This window comes from Toxorhynchites rutilus, chromosome 2 (assembly GCF_029784135.1).
Source record: "Toxorhynchites rutilus septentrionalis strain SRP chromosome 2, ASM2978413v1, whole genome shotgun sequence".
In the NCBI taxonomy this organism is placed as follows: domain Eukaryota; kingdom Metazoa; phylum Arthropoda; class Insecta; order Diptera; family Culicidae; genus Toxorhynchites; species Toxorhynchites rutilus.
In genome coordinates this window covers 249894300-249920227 of record NC_073745.1, presented here as the reverse complement: position 1 = coordinate 249920227, position 25928 = coordinate 249894300, and the positions used below count along the sequence as shown (strand labels likewise).

General features: G+C 38.3%; 1 protein-coding gene across 2 annotated transcripts in view; it reads left to right on the top strand.

Annotated features, from left to right (window-relative positions):
- Nucleotides 1-25928, top strand: part of LOC129770687 (potassium voltage-gated channel protein Shal) — a 455955-nt gene that overhangs the window by 365748 nt on the left and 64279 nt on the right. For both annotated transcript variants that reach the window (XM_055773663.1, XM_055773664.1), the window contains exons 7-8: nucleotides 15293-15455; nucleotides 15567-15755. In XM_055773663.1, coding sequence (XP_055629638.1) covers nucleotides 15293-15455; nucleotides 15567-15755 — 352 coding nt within the window. The remainder of the gene's footprint in view (nucleotides 1-15292; nucleotides 15456-15566; nucleotides 15756-25928) is intronic.

Below are 25928 nucleotides of genomic sequence, written 5' to 3'. Positions count from 1 at the left end.
TACTCGACTTTGGTGTCGATGGAACTCGGTTGACCAGTTTATAATACACGCTTTTATGCACTCCGACACAATGTCTTTACCTTCATTCATAGCTTGGAACACTTACAAAAATAATTTGGTGACCTTAAAGAAATCCATCAATCCAAAGCACTCAAAATCGTGTGAAAAAGTTTAGTTATTTCCTTTCAATATTAATACATTTGATCAAAGTCCGTCCAATGGAACCCTTCTCCAGAACAGAATTACCCACATCAATTCATTGATGTGAAATTGCATTGATACTGTATTCGTAACAGTTCGTTTTATCAAACGATATTCTTCCCATTGTTGAAAAACTACAAGGCCGCAACTATTTAACCACAACACTCATAAAACCAGCTATTCCCACCAGCCGATACATGCAATTATTATCATATTCGCGGGTACAAATACTTCGCATGCCGCGGCATGATTCCACATATATATATATATTTTTATTTATGACTTGCTCACAGCCTGCTCTTGCCCCACCCCATTCGCTTCCGAGACCAATTTAAATTCGCACACAGTTCCACGGCCGGGTGTCACGTGGCGTGTGAATTATTACTAGTGCATGCCACCGGCAGAACTATGCTGAAAATTAGTTTTCCTCCACTTCGGGTTCAAACTTCACAGAGCGCCGAATAACCGCCCCAGACAGTTCTGAGTCTGTAATTTTCGTTTCATTTCCAAACCCATCCCTCTTCCTTGGTTTTCCGAGAGGGTGGGTACGAGGAGAAAGCGGTGGAAAAAAACTTTTAGCATGTTGGGGACTGGTTTTGACTGCCGCCGACTTGAGTTTTATTAATACTGGGCTCTCTGAAGTGAAATAGTGTATTTTCTCCGGGGGTCAAAGTGAAGGTGTTCATGTGAACGATAATTCAAATTAGCCGTACTTTTTTCATCAGTTAATGTGCGCCGCACGCGATGCCGGCCGCTATCGTGCCGCCGCAGATATGCTTTTGGGTTCTTTGAACTGTTGTTATGTGTTTGGCGTTTGGTGTGGTTTGTGATTAGCTTTTATGGGTCGCGTCTACTCCGTCATAAATGAATTAGAGGTTGGCTTGAAAACTAACAATACTCCCAGGCAGTCAATGGAAAACCTCAAGAGTATTATTTCCATGAAATTATCTTCGAAAAATAAATGGCAGACATCGACCTATCGGTTCAAATAAAAACCCCATATAGTTATTAAAACTTTAAAATGAAAAACAACCCTCTCAGGAAAATACTCTTCTTAGCCCTAAATACATTAGATTTGGTTGAACAAGTGTAGAAACAGCCCAAAAACACGACCAACTAAATTAAAGCACATACAAAAATTACCTTTTCGTACAAAAAGCGAGATTAATTTAAACGAAGCCAAAATCGCAAATTTCGCAGTTTTACACTGCGTTTCACAACTATAGAACCACTCATTTTTTCTGAGTTTTCAGAGATATGTCAGAAGTCGGTTGAATTGAAGTATATATTGTAGAGTACAATAACTATCTTCATTTAAAAGACTGGTCATTTGAACTTTATTGTTGTGTTTAGGTGCGAAACATTCAAAAAACAAAAATTTCAATGTTTCATAACTATAGAACCAGATAGGAAAACTCTCACTCCTTTACAAAATTAACGCCATTTTCAAATGAATTACAATAAGTTTCTAGTTCATAGGTCAGGTTGAGGTTGAGTTCTCAATCAGTTCAAATAACCCATTCGTGGTGGTTTCGACCAAGCTGCGCCGTGTTGAAATCTGTATATCGTTCTACGCAGAGGATACGGCTCGTTTAAGCTTTTCAAACCAATCACACTGCTGGTAAGCTACATCTACTATTCGTCTGACCACTCCTCATAAGTTCCTGACAGGATTTTGATTTGGTAAACAAGCTGACCAGTCCAGAATCTGAAGCCCCCATTAATTAAACCATGCCATGACCTTCCCGATTTTATGAATTGATGCCAAATTACCCAATTATCACATTGTTTTTGATGCAATAACAGCTGTAAATGATTCTAAAGTACTTCGTTGCTCTTTTGACTGTTCATTCGTGTTGGTGGTAAGCTATCCAGACCAGGCCTTTTTGAGAAAATTCTCCCCAAACTAAAAAAATCCCATCTCCAAAGTTGCGGAACCGAAAACTGATGCGGAAGCTAATCCCATGGGTTTCACTATTTCAGGAAAACTTCTCTGACTGAGAAGTTCAACTTGAATAGAATTTCTTCATACTGGAAAGATTTACCGAACGTGTCATTTAATTTTTCAACTCATAACATTGCAGGCGGCAGTTTGATGATTTGGGGAGAATTTTCTCAATCTTATAAATAAAGATATTTATTGTACTCTACACTCTCTATCTCTGGAAACTCAGAGAAAATGAGTGGTTTTATAGTTATGAAACGCTGTGTAGTAGTCCTCAGCAGCTTCAATTTAAGCTCCGATGCGTTTGATTATATTATCAGCAGGTGTCGGGTCGGGAATAAACTTTGTAAAGATATTCAGCTTAAAAAAAAACCGTAAAAATATTGAAGGGAAGCCAATTCTTTCGGACGTTGTTTACGTCCACTTTAGCCACCTTGTCTGCAGGGGTGCTAATCAAATAACGCTGCATATTGCGGTATGATCCCGGGCACCAGAACTGTTTTGGCAAATGTACAGTATGGAATATTACTTTTAATAAAACCTCCCGCGTTGGTAATTGAATAAGTTTTCTTTTGAAGTCGTTTACCAGAATGACACGATCTTGCACTTCGCAGTGTTGTTTGTATTTTTTTCTTCCACAAGTATTTTGCCGTTGTGAAAGTTATTGGAAAATAAACTTTGTGTTTTTGGGGATATCTATAACTGACAGCCTCCGATATATTAAAAAAAAATTGAAAATCAAATCCCAAGTGTCAACGAAAATTATTGTTCCTAATTTGTACTGCTGTCAGTTCCTTGGTAAGCCAACACCAGGTGCCACAACAAAATATCGGAAATGATTCGCGCTTGAACTTTTCTAACTTCTGGATGAATAAAATCTAGCAAAGTTTTATTTTCTACCCGTGTAAGTCAACGCCGAAGAAAAAGCAACACCGGTCGAGTGCCGTGTGCAGCAGGTGAGAAGGAGGATTGTCTCTCCGAGTACCGTGAAAGATTGAAATCTTAAATTTCTATTTACAACTTATCACGTACTTTGCCAACTCGTTTTTGTTATTGTTTTCTCGTGGAATAACAGAGAGTGCAAACGGGAAAAAACGATTTCCCAACACGCTCCACCCACCGCGTGGTAAAAACTGAATGTTTATTCGAGCCGCTTCCTGTCACATTAGCTAGGGGGACTCATGTGCCAGGTCTTTCGTTTTCGTGCCAGTAACATATTGAAGCATTATACTGCAACAAATCCTATATGTGTCAATATGCTCGTACAATCACAGTACAACTTCAACATTGTATACACTATAATTAAAGTCCTCCTCCTGGAATGAAGCCATCACTAGCACTTTAATTAAATTATTCATAAATCATTTATCCGGTCCGGCCGATACAGTTCCACTGATCCGACGCATACCGACGATGCTAATATTGGAGGATGATAGAGGTTCAATTAAGTGAATGAATCTGCCTCGGACGCGCCAGGATCGTAGCTAATGTTCCGGGTCAGTTTAAAATTTATGTGACATAATTGGAAAGGGATCGGAGGCCTTTCGATTATGTTCGTGTGTATGTGAGTGGGAGAGCAATTATGTAGCGCGTGTGCCTGAGGCGGAATGAGAATTTTCCAGCTAATCGAGCCGGAGATTTCCTACCCTGCTGCTCGGCAAATGAACGGCTTTTGAAGCGGGAATGTGAACGCTATCGAAGGAATCAAATTTTCCATCCATTAATCTAAAACCACAGCACGATCCCCGAGCCGAGCAGCTCCGGTGAAACTGGTAAGGTATAAGGTAAGTTAGAATTTCTAGCATTTAGAAGCCAGCATGCTGTGTGCCAAATGCTCGGCGCTAACGATAAATCAATGCAGAATTTAACACTATATAATTAATGTGTCATGTTATGAGGATAAATTAGCAAATCGGCGTGGTCCTGTCAACTTGAAATATGGCCGGTGAAAGTGTAGCTGTGGAATGCGTCGCCTTTTGTGGAGTAAATCTAAGTCGCTTCAAACGTCTACCAAGCGGTAGAAAATGTTGGGTTCATTGAATTTCGATGCAACTGCACAATGGAATAAGTAATTTATTTCATGAGGTTATGCAATAACGATTTGATGGAGTGTTCATTGTATGTGCACCCGTGGCCGAGTGGTTAGTGTCTCACATTATCATGCCGGGTGTTCAGGTTCGATTCCCGTTCTGGTCGGAGGGATTTTTCGTCAAAGAAATTTCCTTCGACTTGCACTGTGGTCACGCGTATTCTAGAGCTTGCCCCTCGGAATACATTCAAGGCGTGTTATTTGGCTGAAGAAATCTCAACTTAGTATTACTAAATGACGCTAGTTAATGCATACGTTGAGACGGCAAAAGTTCCACAAGGAACGTGAACGCCATTCAAGAAGAAGAAGAGTGTTCATTGTTCTTACTGGCAGAGTTTATCTCCGAACACTTTTAATTACCTCGCGAGTGGACTGTGACAGAGTCCTGTTACGGTCGCCATACAAGGCGCAAGGCGTTTCGGAAGGCGAGAAACAACGTTACTCGGTTTCTGGTTAAAGTATATTCTGGCTTGTCAATCATCTTACAACCTAGCATAACAATTTGTCTAATCCGTCTACCCGAGTCAAATGTGGTTTCCCTTTTATGGTAAACATCTGTTTATAAACATGAACACTTTCAGAAGGCCTAAATGAGGAACAGGAAATATTTTATAATTGCTGATACTGCATATTTTAGTGCTCAGCTTTGGGTCGTTATGTAGTTTGGGAAAAGGAGGACGATAACGGTTTTTCAGTATGAAGATTATTTATATGTCGCATCACAGGTGGAAATGCTGCCAACAAAAAATAATTCTATGGTGGTTAGATACTCCTCCCCCCTCTCTTAGGGGGGGGGGGGTTCTACCATACAAATGAAACACCAATTTCTGCATAACTCGAGAACTAATCAAGCAAATGAAGCCAAATTTGGCATGTGAAAATTTTAGGGGGCACGAAACGTTCCTATGGTGAATAGAACTCCTCCCGCTCTCTAAGGGGAGAAGTGGGGAGGGGTTTGTCTTCATTCTATCATGTCTTCTGTATCAAACATTTATTCCATGTAACGGAGAAACATGTTATTTGCAAGTGGTTGAAAAATCTTGAACGAGAATTTTGTTTGAAAATGATTTGATATAATAATGATGAGTTTTGGTGAAGTACTAGGATTTTTTTAGCAAAAGGTAAATTCAACGGAGTTTTTGAGAAGAAATCATTATTCCCACGACCTGAAACAACATTAACTACTACTTTTTACAATGACTTGAAAAACATATTATGTTGGTAGGAAGGAGTGGTGAGAAGTTTGGCTATAGCGGATATGGCATCAGATTTTTCATTTATAACGAGAGACTGACTAACATCTATGAGGTTGTTAGATCAGGATTATGGATCAGATGTTGAAACAGAGGAACTTGTATCAACAGTATAAATTTCAAAACTACAGTCGATGATCAATTCTGATATACAAATATTAAAAAGTTTAGTAGATTACACCAAAATCCACAGCTGCGATATTGAACCATATTAGCTTAAATTTGTGACACATGGTCCCCTGAAAGAAGCCATTAGGCTGACTCATCGTCATGTATACTTTCCGTGAAGGAAATTCCAAAGGAGCCATATTGTTTGGCCCTAGTGTTTATCTATCAACAGAAATTAATTTAGAGCATGAAAACACTGCCGAAAATCACAAAATTGAATCAGAAGCCATTTAACTTTGCGACCAAGTTTCGATAGAACAACTAAATGGCCGTCTATATTGTCTTCGTCCCCAGCGGATTACGTACAGCTCAGCTGCCGTTGCCTTTCAGCTTTAATCCTCACGATCCGAAGCGGCCCTGTTGAAACATAGCTTTCGATATAGTCGACTGAACCGTCGGATAGTCAGTTTTCTCCAATGTGAACCCAATTTATCCCTTCGATTGCTGTTTTATATTCGGCCTTTATGACTATATCCTATGTGTGTCCTATATCAATACATATATGTTTTAGAAGGAATGGATTTTCACACCATCCCATTTTGAACTTGCTCCTGCTAACAGTATTGCTTGCAACAGCTTAGTTAGTTAGTTAGTTTGCAGTTTGTTGAGACAGCTCAATAAACTGAAAGCCTTGTGACTGGTGTTCACATGGAGCAACTGTTTTGAATCCTTAAAATTTCTAACCGAGATAATTAAAGCAAACTTTTATTCCGTACGCTCAATAAACTGGTGCGATCAATGGTACATAGTTCCGATGAATCTGTTGCTGATGTGAACGTATTTCGTTGTTTGTGAAACGATCCAAAGGATTAGTTTTTTCTACGAGAATCCAACACTTGTTTGTGTTTGATATTTCCGTAAAAGTTTAGCTTGCCGGCTTGTTTAGACAGCTAAATTTTCTCGCCAGCGGCGTATTTCAATCCGAAATTGTCAATACGCTTCGGGATACCGAATGATTTGAAAGTGGCACTTTTGCTAAGCCCTTTTTCCTAGTGACGCAAATAAATTTGTAAACATGTCAACCACTATATAGCAACAAACTGGCTCTTTATAAACCTCATTTCAGTGTTCTCATTGTACACTCGAAACAATGGAGCGGACCCGTGATCACCGTTAACACCGATAGCATACACATCTAACCCTCTGCCAGTGAGCTGGCCGAGGAAAGCGACGAGTGTTTGCATTAGCCCTGCTCTAATAAAGCTAATTTAAAATGATAACATAATTTCCAGACGCTTTCTGCATCGGGACCGGTTTCAGAGTTTTTGGAATTCATTATATGAAGTGAAAACACTCCAAAAATTACCATTTATGGTGTAATGTGGACATTCTCAGTTCTATATCATAATATCTATACTGAGTAATGCAAATAAACAATGTTTTACGAAGTTCGATCTCAAGCTTTAATTTACATCATTATTCCAAATTAAATTTTGAATTCAACTAAATATGTCGAACCGTTCCAGCCATAGTTCGTAAAAAAATTTGTTCAAGATAATTGAGGGGCTTAGAATGCAAGGGGTGTAAGTGATTTGATCGATTTCTCTTTATCAACTGTTTCTTTAGTTAATAACTCAACTGCAAAAACGTTCAAATTTAAGTTTGCTATATAATCCGATAGTTGAGGTTTTGATCTATCTTCCACATTGTCGAATACAGCTGGGAATGCATTTGCAGCTAAGTTATGACCAAAAGAGAGAGTCGATGTAGAGAAATCGATAAAATCACTTACACCCCTTTCATTCTAAGCCCCTCAATTGTAAATTTCGACGTGTCATGCAATTCTAAGATATTTTTTTTATTTAAATCGTTTATTTTTACAGGCTCAGTTACATAGGGTTAAAGGGGCCGAACTCTATACTGTATTGTTACTAGTATATATACATTTTTCCTTAATTCTAATGTTAAACCGAAGGAAACCGATTACTCGCGGTCAACTCGAGTTTAGAAGGGTGACATATTTTCTTCAGGAAAAGGAGGGGATATGAGGATATGTTGACAATGATCACACTCACACTCTCAATCACACTCATAACACTCAATTAATTCTAAGATATTTGGCATCAATATTTTTCAAAACCCCGATTTCCGGTGATTTTTTGGTTTTCAAAAAACTCAAATTTTAACGTTTGTTGAATTTTAAATTTTAACGTTGTGAGCTAATATTTTGCATAGGGTATATTATCGTGCAAATCAACATTTCGTAGCAAGTTCCGAATGAAAAATCGAAATAACTATTTTTATTGCCACCCAAAACCAACTTGTCGTTTCGGATTCCGAAAAAAGACCCAGAGTGTCGATTTTTGACAAAAAAAAATTCGAGATGACACTAGATCTCGACGTTTCATGCCATTTTAAGACATTTGGCATAAAAAATTTTTTTTTTCGAAAACCCCGATTTCCTTTACTCTCCCCTTGGGTGACTTTTCGATTTTCAAAAAACTCAAACTTTGACCGCTTTGCGCCACGCTCCTTTTAGTCCGATTGAGCTGAAATTTAACATAGGGTGTTTTTTCGAGGTGGTGTATATTTGATGTAGGGTAACTTTTTGAAATTTTAGGCTCGATTTTTTTCCCATACATTCATTGGCAGCCTAGTAGAGTAATGCGGGGTAAAAGTGCGCATTGGCCTTTTTGAAGCAAACTGAATCAGCTCTGAATATGAAAAAATGTTTTTATTTTCACCATGTATTCAATTCAATCACGACTATGTTTCATTTATGTTTATGTTTTCACAATGAACTTAAATAATGTAAATATTGGTTTTTTTCAACAATGAGTTTCAAATAAATCAATTGAAGGTAACTATGTATTTATAAACTTGATATATTTATATATAGAAAAATGAATTTCTGTCTGTCTGAATCTTATGGACTCGGAAACTACTGAATCGATCGAATTTGGTATAACCCCTACATACCAATTTTCATGTCGATCGATTCAGTAGTTTCCGAGTTTGGGGTCGGGGAAGGTTCTTATGATAGTTCGAGACCCCCCTCAACCCCCCTCCCCCCTTACATATGAAACAATGAAACTGTTTCTATGGTGGTTAGACACTCCACCCTCTCTTTAAGAGGGGAGCTTTCATACAAATGAAACTAAAATTTCTGCATTACTCGAGAGTTAATCAAGCAAATGAAACGAAATTTGGCATGTGGAGGTTTAAGGATGCAATAAATGTTTCTACGGGGGTTAGACACTCCACTCCCCTCTCTAAGGGAGGCTATCATACAAATGAAACATAAATTTCTGCATTACTCGATAATCAATCAAGCAAATGATATCAAATTCGGCATGCGAAGGTTGTAGGGTTTTGAAACGTTTCTATGGTAAAGAGACACTCCACTGCTCTCTCTGAGGAGGGGGATTACTGCCATACAAATGAAGCATACATTTCTGCATAATTTATGAACTAATCATACAAACGGAACCAAATTAGGCATGTAGAGGTCTTAGGGGGCAAGAAACATTTCTAAGGTGATTCAACACTTTTCTAAGGGGGAGCTGCCATACAAATGAAACACAAATTTATGCATAACTCGAGAACTAATCAAGAAAATGAAACCAAATTTGGCATATGGAGGTTTTAGGGAGCAATAAATGTTTTTGGTGGTTTGACATTCCTTTTCCCTCTCTAAAGAGAGGGGGAAGGTTGCTGAACAACACGAGAACTAATCAAACAAATGGAATTAAACTTAGCATATAGAGGTTTAAGGGATCGATAAACGTTTCTATGATGGTTCCACACACCTACCTTCTCTCTAAGGACATGGGGGCTGCTGGACCCATTGATAAGAAAACGTGGATGTGATAACGAAACATAAATTTTGGGCGAGATGAAGTTTTGCGGGTCAGCTAGCATAAATATATAAATGAAAATGATTTGTTAAAATAGCATTGAAAATAGAAATTCTAATTCTCCATATATTCGTGTAGACCACAAGGCGCTCCCCTAACACAGACTAGAAAATCGGTCTAGTCGAATTGGAAAAACACATTGCGGTCTAGACATTTATAGTAATCATTGAAAATGCTGAATTCCCCCACAACAGAATGGCTCTCACTGGAATCCGTAGTTAAACATAACCTAGAGAGATTTAACTACGACCGAAATAAAAAAAAATGAAACGAACTTTGAACCGTTTAAACAATTTGATGACCAAACCTATTTTACTGTTTTCTTAACTACGCTTTGCTATTGATTGTTGAATTAAACAAAACAAACTGAAACACCTGAATTCACTCAGATTAAATTCAGATTAATGGTTTAATGATTGATGATCAGCATCGTCTAATCAATAATGACTATGCCAATCAATAATACTAAAGGTAAAATTATGCTTCAAAATTAAACTTATAAATTTAGTACAGATTTCAATACAGATTTTTTGAGGGAAAAACTAAGATAAAAAATTATAGGAGGTTGTGTCCAAGATCCAACCGTATCGTTGACGTAGAACTAAAGGGTGTGTCACATCAAATTGCATCACGGAAAAAACGCTGTAGAAATTTAATTTTTAGGAATTATATCTTCAGCTTTCGCTTATAATCAGATAAGAGTTTATAGATCACGTTGGCCATGCTTCACTGTCAATTTTTCGTAAATTTGGAAAAATGTCGTCGAACGAAAAAGAGCGTCGTGAATTAATCCTGTGCACTCATTTCGAGAATCCGGAGTTGTCACATCGGGACATCGGTAAGATGCTGGGAATCCTCCAATCCACGGTCAGCAGAGTACTAAAACGATACTTTGAGAACCTAACCATCGACCGGAAGGTGAAGAACGGCAAAAATGGATGCTCCGTCAGTGAAAAAGATCACAAGCGCGTAGTTAAGCAGTTTAGACGTGATCCGAGAAGTTCGGTCCGGGATGTCGCCAATAAGCTGAATTTGTCAAGTTCATTCGTCCAGCGGACCAAGCAGCGGGAGGGCCTGCGTACATACAAGGTTCAGAAGGCTCCTAACCGCGACGAAAGGCAAAACATGGTGGGGAAGACGCGAGCCCGGAAGCTGTACACCGAAATGCTGACGAAGCCGCATTGCCTGGTAATGGACGACGAAACCTACGTCAAAGCGGACTTTCGTCAGCTGCCGGGCCTGTTGTTCTTCTCCGCAGAGGACAAATTCAGCGTTCCGGAGGAGATTCGCAAGCAGAAACTATCCAAGTTTGCCAAAAAGTACATGGTGTGGCAAGCGATCTGCTCTTGTGGAAAGTGGAGCGCCCCCTTCGTGATGACCGGCATGGTAAACGGGCAGGTTTACCTTAAGGAGTGCCTACAGAAGCGCTTACTACCACTATTGAAGCAGCACGAGGGCCCGACCATCTTCTGGCCGGATCTCGCTTCGTGCCACTATTCAAAGGACGTGTTGGAGTGGTACGAAGCCAACGGGGTCACCTTCGTGCCAAAGGAAATGAACCCGCCCAACGCGCCGGAGCTTCGCCCAATAGAGAAATATTGGGCGATTATGAAGCAGGCCCTCCGGAAGAACCCAAAAGTTGTCAAATAGGAGGCGGACTTCAAGAGAAAATGGATTTCTGTTCAAAAAAAACTACAACCTGACGTTGTACAGAACCTTATGGACGGGGTAAAGAGGAAGGTGCGAGCATACGGGCTTGGGCTCGAAGTATGAATAAAAAGAAAATGCCAAAAGTTGTTTAATAGTTTTTATTTTACTGTCTAAAATTTTCAAAAGGATCGGTCTACTGAGCGAATTTCTACAGCGTTTTTTCCGTGATGCAATTTGATGTGACACACCCTTTACGCTGTTATTTTATATAAGTCGCTTGTTAATAACTTCGGATATTATTTTATAATGCTGGGAGATTTTAGAAATAACTGTTTAGTAGAAGTAGGTTTGATCGCCCTGAAATGTTTTTTTTTTATTGTAGAATCAGTTGACGATAATTGATTGACGATTCATTCTCGCCCTCGCAGAACAATACACTAGCTGATCGTATGTCGCAATTTGCTGCCAAAGTGTTCCAATTTGAGTTTTCTATAGAATCCGGTATATGAGGTCCTGAACTACTTTCCACATTGTCAAATACAGCCGGGAATGAGTTTGCAGCTAAGTTATGACCAAAAGAGACCTCAAATATCATGCTACATGTTATTTAGTATTGCCTCAGTGGAATCGCACCTCTAGACATCATTCGTAAAATGTAAACCAAGCGCCAAACAAGCGTTCGTCATAGCATGCATACAGAGCCCTACATCGGTGGCTTGAAGCTACTAGGAATATAAACACTCATCATTTTGCGCTATTCTCAAAAGAAACGCTTCTGTTAATATTACTGGCATCGAAAAAAGTTGCATTACTTTTCCATGCTCAAAATACGCGCAGCTGTCATCCTTAGTGGAGAACGTTTTGCTACTGGTAAGCGAAACCAAATCACATACAAATTTCCAGAACGACATTTACTTTCTTGGTGACTAAATAAATGAAATAAACTTTCTCTGATAATCTCAACAACATCGAAAAGAGTACCATTGCTTCATTATGATCAAGATTAGCGCAAAGGTAATCATAGTTGAAAGTAGTTTTGCGACTGGCAAGCGAACCCAAATAACTTTTAAAATTCCAGCACGACATTCAAGATGCTTGGTATTCCCCAAATAATTTTTGGCGCACAACTTTAACGCCTGCTTCGCCATACTGTCAGTTCAATGCGTTGAAAGCAGAGGCGCCAACGAAGCCTTTATGATGACGGAAAACAAACAATGTTAACTGCTAGGAAAAAGATTGAATATTTACCTCAGCAGAGATTCATTACTAATACCCTAACGCAAATATTTCCCTCCCGCACTATTTTTACGTACGGGTTATGAAACATGCACGTACGCACATGAATATCCATATTTCGATAGCTTGAAGCAACTAAGTATACACACACTTATCTTAGTTTTTCGCTTTTTTCAACAGAAGTCCTTTCTGTTAATATTGCCGGTCTAGATTAGTTTAGCTGCCATCCTTGGCGGAGAGAGTTTTGCTACCGCCATGTGAAACTAAATCACAGACCAAATTCCGGAACATTTATTTTCTTGATGAGCTGACGATAGTCTAGCTTGATGATTCCCCACACAATTGTGTAGCTCAGAGACATCAGCGAATGAATAACTTGGTCACGTCCATAACTCAACCCGAAACGAAGGCATGTGATGACGCAAAACAAGGAAGAAAAAGCGATGTTCATTGCTTTGAAAACAGAACGAGACTGAAAGTTTGCCTCAGCGAGATCCACTGTTTATACTCTAGGCAAATATTCCCCTTCGTTCTTCTTCCTTTCCTTTGTTCACGGAGACTTTAAATCTTACGATTTCTCTTTCGTTGCTCGTCGATACGTTGCTCGTTATTGACAGCTCTGTTCGGGAAATTACACAAATCAGCAGAACAAATGTATGGGAAAATGGAAACGCTTATAGTTTTTATGAATTTTAACCATTTACACACCAGGGGATTGTGATGTTTACAATATTAAACAAATCTTAGGTAATTTCCGATTCGTTTGGTATGTAAATCGCCAAAACCCGTTCGCGGCAAAAATAGTTATTAACGTTAACTTTATTTCATAAAAACGTGACCTGTTTTCTGATTTGGCGTAGTTCTACGTCAAAAAAGATTTTTTCGGACCAAAAACACAGATTTTATTATGGCAACCCTGATCCCTGGTCGTGATTGTAAATTCGTTCGAAGTCGGCTGCGATGCCGTCACATCTTTTCCATCGCACGACGAGTTATTGATGTTGTGCTAGACGACGATGAAGATATCGTTTCTTGTCGTTACTTTGGTTTTGATTGCTGTGACGATGACTTTTGTCTGCACTGGTAGTTTATTACGATAAGAATGAACATTCTGCGCTGGAAATGTATGGGACACGTTTATTTCTTAAGTCCCACTTTTAACCTCAATCAGTTGTGTCAACTTGCCACCTTTTCAGTAACAAAAACATAACAGATAAGAACTAAAACCGATACTTATCATCAAAAAATTTTTTCCATTCAAAATGCTACTATCCAGAGTGATATACAACACATCATTATATTAGATCATAATGCTACGAGAGCGACGATAAGCATTACGCGAGTGTTTGAAATCCGATACATAGCTACTGCCATCATCCGAGCTGGCACATTGACAAGGGTGAGCGAAGCGATCTGAGGTTGGTAAGAAGAAACACTTCTTATCTCTCAGTTTCAGGTTTCTTTGGCTGAAACTAGTGGAGCTCCGTTGGAGCTTTTCAAGTGGAACTCTTCTGGAAACTTTCAAGTAACACTCGACGCCAGCATCTAGCTACAATGCCACCGGCGTTTGTAGAGAAACATTATTCATAGCGCTTATGTCACAGAGCTTACCGTCCCGGGGATGTTACTTGAGCTTATATTTACTCAAACATTATTTAGTCAACAAAGGAAAGATGGGATATTAAGGAGATCAAATGTTGCGAATGCTGCTTGTTTGTTTTCAGACGGAAATTTTTATGAGATTGCCTTCTCGAAAATGTGGAACATATCCAAACCACGACAAATTACGTTCTAATTTCGGACGAATAACTATTCTAATTAGATGTGCTGAAGAAACTATGATTGCATATTCGTGCCACTGCGATACTGAACTAAAGGGTGAGCAAAAAGCGCACCGAATGGCCACTGCAATTATCACCGAATTATCACACACTCCAGTTACCCCCGGAAACGGGCGGCCAATTATGGTCAACGGCGGTGCTTCGTCAACAGAGAAAGGGGGTAAAAACCAAATTGCTTTTAAGTTAAATTTTTCTCGACTGCAAATTTGTTATTTCGACGCTAGTCCCGGCAAATTATCAAACCGTTAGCAGGGGCCACCGCTGCAGTTGAACAGGGGCAAGAACATTCCATCGTACCAAATTTTATGGAATGCTCTTCCGAAAGGCGAGTGAGCAGTGTGCAATGCATCCCGTTCTGCCTGGCTTCGGTCCAAGCGGCGCTGGAGTCGAAGATTGTGTGCTGCTTATCTCGGAATCGCATCACTTGGCACAGCAGCGCTGATGTGAAACTATGGGCCGCGTGTTTTTGCTGTTGAATCCCATACTTTACTCGCTGCCACCAGCTAAATTCATTTCCAGCACCGGAAAAAGACGAGGGCTCATTTCCCAAATATTTGCTTCTATGTAAACGTTGATCAAACCCATCAAGACTTCAAACAAAATCGCTTTGATAATTTCTGAATTATGCGAGGTGCAGACTGTCATAAAGATATGTATATCATAGCACTTAAGCAACATTGCTCACTCGGAGTAAGCGAAGAAATTCGATAGCATAAATTTGTGGCGTTTCATTTCACGGGTAGTTGGTTCCATCTGGTCGGTAGAAAACAACTTTGAAGTATTGAGGGACCATATTAAGTGTCAACTACTTATTCGCTCACTCTCCGCCTGTCAAATGATATTGACCTCACGCGCTCGGCTCGTTCGACAGAACGATGATTGAAGTATTTAACTATACATTAGCTGCCAATTTCGTGTTCAGTGACGGCACCAATGATGCGATGGCACTTTTAGCGTTTGGCAGCTCAGTAGTTTCGCGTTCGAGGGAGACCAATTAATTTCTCTAAATACGGTAATCAGCTCTCGATTAACTTGTCATCTTTTCTCCCCAGTTACGGTGATATGGTGCCAGAAACAATAGCCGGTAAGATCGTGGGAGGCGTCTGTTCCCTGAGCGGTGTGTTGGTCATCGCGCTACCCGTACCTGTAATCGTGTCCAACTTCAGCCGCATCTATCACCAGAACCAGCGGGCGGACAAGCGGAAAGCACAGAGGGTAGGCATACGGTTCGGCGCCGGGGCGGACCTCGACGACGAGGACTACCAGTCGGTGTAAGTAAAGCGGGAACCCCGTTTAATTTGCTTCCACTCTTTGTCCCTCTTGTAGAAAGCACGTCTTGCACGAATACGAATAGCGAAAGCGGGCGCTAGTGCGGCGTTCGCGAGTAAGAAGAAGGCTGCCGAGTCGCGGCTAGCGGCACAGGAGTCCGGCATCGAACTGGATGACAACTACAACGATGAAGACATCTTCGAGCTACAGCATCACCATCTGTTAAGATGTTTAGAGAAGACTACGGTAGCTATTACACTGTCTGACCTCAAACGAAAACAAACATTCGCCATGTATCCACTTGTTTCTACTTCTATTTACTTCTCTGTTTTCCACTCCACTCGATGAGCTATTGCCATTGGCCGTTGTTGTCTCGAAATTCATATGCATACATATGCTCAAGGCTAATCTTCTCGCCAAGCATATCTCTCTCATGCTCGCTTCATCTCATGCTGGCAGTGTAATCGGACAAAACACGAATCATTTCGTACATCAAATTAACATTTTCCCTCCCATCGCATAGGCAAGCTTGTTCTAGATGTTGCACGCAATTTTGCACTCTTCATTAGTTGGCGTAATTCTTATTTTTTATATTCTTGTTATAAAATATTGTATTATAGCAAATTTATATTTACATTCGTTCATAGTCCTTAGTTAAAAATCCTTGCTAAACTCATTATCGATTATTATCAATTGCATTATTTGTTGTGTATCTATCGCTTTAGAATTTTGACATCAGTAGAATTAGATCTATAGTAATGAAGTGAAAATACCAATATTATGCATCTCCATACATTTCATAAATACCACTTTCACTGTATCAGAATTTTATTTTAAAAGATCTGTGTTTGGCTGAATATATGTCATATATTCCTCGCATAAATATTCAATTAGCAAGCTAAATTACATCAAATGTGTGACAATTCAATTCAGAGTATCGAGTTTTATATTTCAAACTGATAACACTGCATCGATGATTTGCAAGTTTCTAGAGAAGGGGAACCTGTCGTTCAATCTCAGTCAAAATTTCATGCTGACAGCACGTCTGGTTCGTTTTTCACGCACTTTTTTCTAACGCGATATTTTAAGTTATGGTAAATGGTGTTGGTTTGTAAGATTTAGGGTATTTTCACACAACTTGTAAATGCAAATCGTTTTTTTTTTTTGAAAATCACGCTTCCCGGAATAAATCGCTCCTGAACACAACTGAAACAGAAATAACCACTCTGATAAAGTGTAGTGCAGTGGAACCCCGATTATCCGCGAAAGCAAGCTCCATAGTAAATCTACAGGCCTTCCCCGAATTTGTCGGTGAATGATAGACTCATACACTTTTGTTTTGGTCATGGCTTTCACATTATCTGATCACTCATTTTTGGTCATTTACAGAGTTATCCGCGATTTTCGTTATTCGCGGTGAGCTAGCCCGACTATTCCGCGGATAATCGGGATTCTACTGTAGTTGAAAAATATTGTGACGCGGGGAAAACATCTTGGGTATAGGACGGTCTGTGATACCGTGCGCGAGTATACGAGCTATGATTTTGCGCCGGGCAAACGCAATGCATCAGGCCATCCGACGCTCGTCAAAGCTCAGTCGGACCTTGCTAAAGGATCGTATCCTATTTTTTAAAATAAACGAAAAATCAGTGGAACACAGGTTTGCGTGCGGACACCGCCGCTTGCGACGTCGGGTCGGCGGTGAACTCGAATTGCATCATCTTGGCGGCTTGGGCCGCCTCGATTCCTTATGACCTCAGAATAAATATTGAGAAACTAAAACGAAAATAGGGTAAATGATCTTGGTTTGTCCAATTCGGGGTGTTTTTACGCAACTAGTAAATGCAAATCGATTTTTCTTTATGAAAATCACACATAATCGATACGAGTTTGGGTTTGTTGAAAAGCCCCAAGTCTCTAGTTGCTAATACTAGAGAAAGGTGTTGAAATTATTCAAATTTTTTATGTTTTTTAACGATAACGACCCTTAACGAAGAATTACGATCATGGTTTGACCACCTCTGATCATGGTTTGCCCAAAAAAATGATCATGGTTTGTCCGGTTTTAGAAATCTCCATTTTTGAATGAAAACATTCGAATTCACAATTAGATGTTGCATTTATCATTGCTTGAGTTTACTGTCATCATATTGATTCATTCATAATTTAGGCTTTCTTCAGAATATTGCCTTTTCTTGGGCATTTTAGAAGTGTTCACCTCAACACAATCAACACAGAAAAACCATACTTCTGCTATGCGCGAAGCACACCATAAACAAACATAAACAAACTGCAGCGCGCCAAGCGGTTGCCATAGAAATCATGTGGACAAAACAACATTATTGAATTGGACAACTCAAAATTGAGTTCATCAAAATGCGTTAATTTAATGTTTTAGCTATGTAAATCCGATACAAATGGTGAGCAAGCATGATGTTTACAGTATTTATAAGTGTTGTAATCCAGAAAAGGTCTGAATACGTGCCAAATAATCATCTGGTGATCGATTAAAAGTTAGCTCGAATGAGGGGCGCATTGACACAAATAGAAGGTGTATTTTATAATCCTTTAAAACATGTGATTTCGTAAAAATATACTATCAAACTACTATAAATCATGTAAAAGGCAATTTGATTTATATGTTTCGAAACATTCGAAGGCCTTATTTGACACAGGAGCGCTGAATTAGAGCATTCAAAAAAGTGGGCAAACCATGATCATATTTTCGACTGGACAAAGCAAGATCATTTACCCTACGTCAAAATAAATTTATAATAAAAATTACAATTTTTTTCTGTGAGGCATTTTGTTTATGTTGAGGCATGATGTTTTTCTAGCGTCACAATATTTCTAGCCTACTTCAAATTACCGTTCTGAATCATTTTCGGACGCTTAAGGCATATTATGCAGAAAACAGATCTAAACTTCATGCACAGGTATTATTTGGTTGATATTTTTAATAAATTAGTTTAATATGCTTTTAAGCTTTCTATTTTGGTACCTATTTGATTAAAAACTTAAAAAAATCATCGAATAAAATGCTTTTCAAATCAAGCGAATAAGAATCAAACATCGGACACTAAATCAAATTTCGGACAGATTGAATTCAAATTTGAGACAAATTGTTTTGTAATTTTTTGGACGAAAATTACATTACACTTGATTATATTTTTTAGTCAACTGCGAGACACTTACCAAGCCATCACAGTAAACTGTTAACGATGATGAGAACTGATGAAACACGGGAGAAATTTAAATATTTATGAACAGGTAAATTCTACGTGCTCACGCTAAGGAAACGTCAAACACAAACGATAATGAGTAGTATTGTGAGATTTCTGTCGATTATGTTATATTTCAAATGTAGTTCTCATATAAAATGATATTGAAACCAAGGACAATTGTGATATGAAATTGATAGGTATATCATCAGTGCATAAAGCATTTCAAGATATCAGAACAAAGTGTCCGAAATATGATTCAGAACGGTACCCTACTCCAATTTCATATGTTTTCTAACGACTTTCTTCAAAGAGAAAGCATGATCATGGTTTGTCCGGTTTTAAAAATTACCATTTTTGAATGAAAAAAAAAAGAACTTTCAAGTCGATGTTACATTTCTCATTGCTTGAGTTTACTGTCATCATATTAATACATTCGTAATTTAGGCTATCTCCAGAATATTGCTTTTTCTTGGGCATTGTAAAGATGAACAGCACTCAACACAGAGAAACTTTATTTCTGCTCCACGCGAAGGACAACAAAACAAACAAACTGCAGCGCGCCAAGCGGTTGCCATAGAAATCATGTGGACAAACCAACATCAACGCATCGTACAAACTATGATCAGGATTGAGATCATCGAGATGCATTAATTATATGATTCAGATGTATAAATCCGATACAAAGGTTGTGCAAGCATAATGTTTACAATGTATGTAAGTGTTATAATCCAGAAATGGTTTGAATACCAAATAATCATCTGGTGATTGATTAAAAGTTAACTCAAATGAGGGGCGCATTGAGGCCAATAGAAGGCGGATTTTATAAACCTTTGAAACGTGTAAATCCGTAAAAATATTCTATCAACTACTGTGAATCATGAAGAATACAATTTTATTTATATTTTTTGAAACATTTCATTTGACACAGGTGCGCTGAACTAGAGTATTCAAAAAAGTGGACAAACCAAGATCATATTTTCGACTGGACAAACAAACATCATTTACCTTTCTCATTTCACAAACAATGGCTCGAGATAGCGTGAACACAATTACCATTAGTTGAGACTGACTAAACAAAGCCAGGAGCTTCAGTCTTCTCGAGCTAAGATGCAAAAGTCGAAACTCTGCGCCAAACAGTTTTTGTAAAATTGTATGTTAGTGTCCTAGAGCTCCTTCGACGCTGTATTTTTCGTGTGCATCCTGAAATTACAGAAAACGACTGGATCTTGACAATGAGCTTTTGTTCTATTTTTGCTTTTATGTTGTTTAATAACATTCGAAAATTATTTTTTTCCCACTTCGTAAGTACTCTCCGACGGGTCTGAGAATACCAGATGATACATAAAGAGTAAAACAAATGATACATGTTTTGGGTATGACCGCACACAACACAAAAATATTTTGTTCATATTTTTTGAACCTGGAATTTTGTTTATTCAAAAAACTTTATGCGATGATCTAAACTAAACTAGCTGTGTGTATAACATGCTGACAATTTAAAGGGCGAAACATTGAGAGAATACTCGCTTGTCAACTTAGATGGAGAGGGTTTAGAAGAACTATTAATAAATATATATATATATATATATATATATATATATATATATATATCTATATGTATATATATATATATATATATAAATATATATATATATATATATATATATATATATATATATATATATATATATATATATATATATATATATATATATATATATATATATATTCGGGTAAATAAATATTGAGAATAACAATATTCACATACTTCGACAGAACGCTTGGGATATGCAAAACTATGTCAATGTTGAAAAAGTCACAATTCTTCAAAGAGTATACAACAGGGTGGCCAAACTTTTGGTTATTGCGGGCGAATAATTGTTCAAATGTCAGTTTGCGGTCTACCAACGTTGACTGTATTAACAAAACAATAATACAAAGCTCTAACTAAAGGTGAAAAATATATAATACTCATAAATATTCAATGATAAATGAAAAACTCATTAATTCCTAAATGATTGATAAATAAAACATTATTTTCTTAAAAATCTTTTTGTTGAATAACGGAGAATTTTTGGAGGAAATCGGCATTTTATATGTTCGTAAAGCAATTATTTTTCATAAAAAATACATCCAAGTAGAGTATTATACTCCTCAATTATCTCGAGAACAATCATGAGCGGTAATTATATGACGTCGTTGGAACGATTGAAGATTAAATTTAAAAAAATTGAGGTAAAAAACTCCTTTTTAATCAAGATGAATAACTTCGCTACCGATCGATCGCAATTTCAATTAAATTACACGTATTGCCCTTTGAATCACTTCCCTTGATACCGTTTCATCTGGATCTGGATTCCAGCAACAGTTATGTTTTTTACAAAACTGCAATTCGACTTTTTTCAGTAAAGTTAATGAAATATATAAGAAATATAAATAAATATGTCAGTTGTGAAGCGTATATGATGCTTAAAATCGATTGTTACTCTAGAGTTGTTTCATTAGCCATCCTAAGGAATTGTTATTAAACTAGTCAGTAAATTGTCGAACAATAGCACTGCGTGCTTGATAAAACAATATGCTGAGCTATATGTTGCATAAGAAAACATTTAGACCACATTGAAGCTTTTGTTCAACCATTAATATTCACTTGGATAGAAAAAGTACCGTGAATTTTTAAATAAAACAGAAAAGTGTTAAATTTCAAGCAAATTTATTATATCTCATTCAAAATATGATCCATCTGACGCAACACACATATGACAACTGATCATAGTGTATGGCAGTGAAACGTTTTAGAACGTTTCTTCAACTGCAAGCAGTTGCTCGGCATTACATTTTCAATGGTCTAACGAAGCAAATGATTCGACGGAGGATCGTCGATGTAAATGTTTGAGTCTCGGCCAATTTACTGAGTTTTATCTAGTAGCTGTAAAACACTCTTACAAGTGTCTGTCAAGGACATTGGCCGAACAATATTTTCTATAGCTTAATAATTGTTCCATAGAAAATAATTACGGCAAACGGATTTTTAATTCGTTCCCTTTAAAAAAGACACTATCCTAATTTAGATGGCGGGCGCCAAGAAACAGCGACGCGGGTGACCGGTAGACCACGGACTACCCTTTGGCCATCCATGGTATACATGGTGTTTCAACAAGACGTGTAGGATTTCTTTATTGAAACAATGCTTGAGATGTCTTTCAAACTTTTATTGTAAGTGTTAGAGGCATGGTGTTATGGAAAACTAAATCTACGGATCGGCCATCTCAAATCTACCCATCCTGTTGAATAAAAATCAAAGGGATGATGTCCAATACACGATCGCATTATTCACGTGAGACTACAAAATAATTTCCGGCAAGAACAAACACAAGGGGGTCTCCGTAGCTACATTGGTTGCGCGTTCGCTTAGTAAGCGATCGATCGTGAGTTCAAAAACTCAGGGCCCTCATTGACCATCTTTGTGTTGTTACAGAATAGCTACGTCCACGCAACAATCATCAGCGATGGAGATCGATCCACGGTCGAAATAAGATCGATTCATCCATCCAACTGCTCTGCTCTGCAAGACACATCGGGCTGTTGTTCTATAAATAACTCAACAATGATCAATCAACTGTCTTCGCTATCCGGTGGTCCAACTGGATAATGGAAGAACAGAAAGAATACTCTTACGCCTAAATGGCTACTGTGTGAATGTACCATATGTAATGGTATAGAAGGAATACTGACGAATGACAATGACAATTTCAAAAATATAGAAGCACTCGCGTCAGGCAGCATGAAAGTCGATCTGAATCGATCGACGAACAAAATTGCTCCGATATTTGCTTTTTCTTCGTATCTTTCATTCATCATATACGCCGTGAAATGCCTCTGTGGAACCTCTTAACATCAGGAAAGAATGGTGTCTGCGTGCTAGCTGGATTGAGACTGTGAGATTCACAATCGAGAATGAGTTATTCATGCTCAGTTGAAAACACGTGGGGCTTACATGGCAATATTACCTCTCGACATTGGCCGTTGAACGTTGATTCGCAATGGTATACAAATATGGCAAGGAGAGCCAAAGTCTTCTTCCATTTTTGGTGCAGCGTTGCTGTCGAGATTGTTAGTTCCAGAAAACGGTGGCGGATTGAGATGTTTGTGTCATTTGAAACACAACTACGATATTTTCCGTCGAACATCCGAGGTGGACACGTTTCGTCGAGTGCTGAACCAGTCTCTTGAAATTCTACACGAACCCAAACTTTTGGGAAGGCATATAATATGGATCGTAATTAGCACAAATTTTGTGCATTGTGTTCAAAATTCTACACCCAAAATAAATTTTTAACACATGTTTTGTCATCCTGTCGCCCAACGCAACGATTCCGAGTTACTAGCGGGGCCCAATTTGCGGATAAATTATCAAATGAAGATCAATCTTATTTTGTAGACAAATTTCACATGATATAGCAATTTTGTTTTTCAATTTGAAGAAAAATTGAGCTTGAGCTTGAGCTAGGATAGATTGTACATTTCGAAGTTGCACTCCGTGATTCACTTGAACCAGCGAAAATGCACAAAGAACACACCAAATGACACTCGGTTTCCAGCTTTAAATAGTCAATAACGATACCGGCTACGTCCTTACAGTCACCAAGGGAAGGGGAGTATGATATTCGCCGCCTGAAGGCCAGAAAGGTCGCCTCTATAGCGTGATAGTTGTCAGTGGGGAGAGGTAAGAATCAGGATTCTCTGAGGTAAGTGATGTGATTATGTAAACGCGTGCTATCGACCATTCAACGAAGAAAAATCGGAAATGCTCATATGTCACAACACACCGCCGATGTCATCTTTAGGTATCCTGAGAAGGAAAACCTGTAAAAATAATTGGACCGACTATATATTTTATTATTCAGCGAATCCAATAGTGACGGCGGAGAATGAATTGTGGGAAACCTGAGAAGGTAACCAAGAGAATTCCTGTAAAACCAATCTGATCAGCTATATATTCCGTTATTCATCGCGCATACTCGAAATCGGACTCCAACCGTGACGGCGGATAATTGTCGTTAGGAAAGCTGAGAAGGTAACCTAGAGAACACCTCTTAAATCAATCGTCTCGGCGATATGTTCTGTTATCGAGCGTACGAAAAAAAATTTCGAGATGACAGTAGATCTCGTCGTTTCATGCAATTCGGAGACATATGGTATCAAATTTTTTTTTCGAAAACCCCGATTTCCTTTACTCCTCCCTGGGGTGATTTTTCGGTTTTCAAAAAACTCAAACTTTGACCGCTGTGTGACACTAGTAAATGATTAGTAAATGAAGAAGGAATGAACATTTTTAATCAAGTTCGCTTAGACAATTCGAGATGGCCATTTTCATTGGCACTCTCATGCACACGTACATGGGAGAGAGAAAAATGAACGAATTCGTTTCGGGGGAAGTCACTTCAAAATGCAATGGGGACAATTAGACTGGGAAGAATGAAATGATATAGTCGAGTCGGTAAAGGGAGACAGCGACTAAACGCCCGACTGACTGTTTAGTCGTTTTGGCGGAGAAACTGCGTGAAGAAGTCAAAAGTCATTACTAACTGAATACGGATATAGTCAGTCAGATAGTCAGCTGACTATCCTCAGTTGACTATGATTATGCAGAGTCCTGGTCAATTAACAAAAAGTACATGGTCGGTTCTTTAAATTCGATAAAAAAAATTTCCATGACTTTATTCCAACTTAGGCCCAGAAGGTCGATTTTCGGCCAAAAATTTTTTTTGGAGATGACACCAGATCTCGACGTTTCATGTATTTTCAGGTCATTTGGCATCGATTTTTTTTCGATTTTCCTAATTTCCTTTATCAAGCTGATACTTCTCCCTCCCTTTGAAAAATTTAGTGGAAAAAAAATCAAAACTTTGAGCGCTTTGAGGCACCCCTAAATCATGTCCGGTTGAGCTGGAACTTTGCACAGGTCATTTTTTGGACCAACATAAACGAAATATACATGGTCGGTTTTTGAAATTTGGCATGACCATTTTCGCTGCCACCCTAGTACACGAGTATTGGTGATACTGGGTGTGCATCACAACTGCTAAGACAATCATAGGAACTATCAATACGAGGGTCACTATTTATATTTCGGGAATAGGAACAAAAACAAATAGTTAAGCTGCGAATATATTTTTATTGTTTTTCAAAGTACTCGCCACGATGATCGATACACTTTTGCGCATGCGCTTAAACCAATTTTCAAAGCATTTATTCCAATCGACACGAGCCTTTTTTTTGAGCGAATGTCAAATTATGTGGGATCCAACGTGAACATAATTTTCGCACAACTAAGTGTTCATGTAAAATCGCATATATGCTGGCGGAACTAATGCTTAGGGATGCCTCAATCTCACAATAGGTTACATGACGATCTTGCTTAATCATTTCGTGCACAGCATCGATGTTTTCTGGCACTACAGTCGATTTTGGACGACCTTCACGAATCTCGTCGGACAGCGAACTACGACCACGATTGAATTCACTATACCAGCGATACACAGTGGTTTTTGATGGAGCTTCATCACCAAAAGTCAAATTAAGTTGATTGACGCACTCTTGTTGTGATAATCCACGTCGAAAGTCGTAAAAAATCATCGCACGAAAATGTTCACGATTCAGTTCCATTTTTTTGCTGAGACCAAACTTTCAACTAAATATAAAATAAACAAATAGCGTCCGTATGACAAAATGTTCTGAGTACGTATATCGTCAAAAATGTCAAACTTTACGATGGAACCGTCAGATGGACTCACATGACATCAGTGTTGCCAATTCCCGAAATATAAATAGTGACCCTCGTACATAGAGAGGAAATTAAAGTTGTTCCTTGGAAATAAGTGATAAGAAAAATAAAAATCAAGATAAATGAATTTTATTTAATTCATGAAGAGATTTGTTGTGATCTCACTATTGAGAATCAGCACAATAAATTTATGAAAGAATTATTATTTAAAAAACGAAAGCTCAAACTTTGTTATTTGATTATGATTGACTCTTTGTGGTTGTATGTCTGCTCTCAGCCCCCATAGCAAAGAACTATACTAATCTTATACTTTATTCAACAATGTATCAGTTTACACTTTTTCTATACGAATCCTTATGTCTAGTGAGCCTGTCAAAATCAAAACGAATCAAAACGGTGATTCTATGA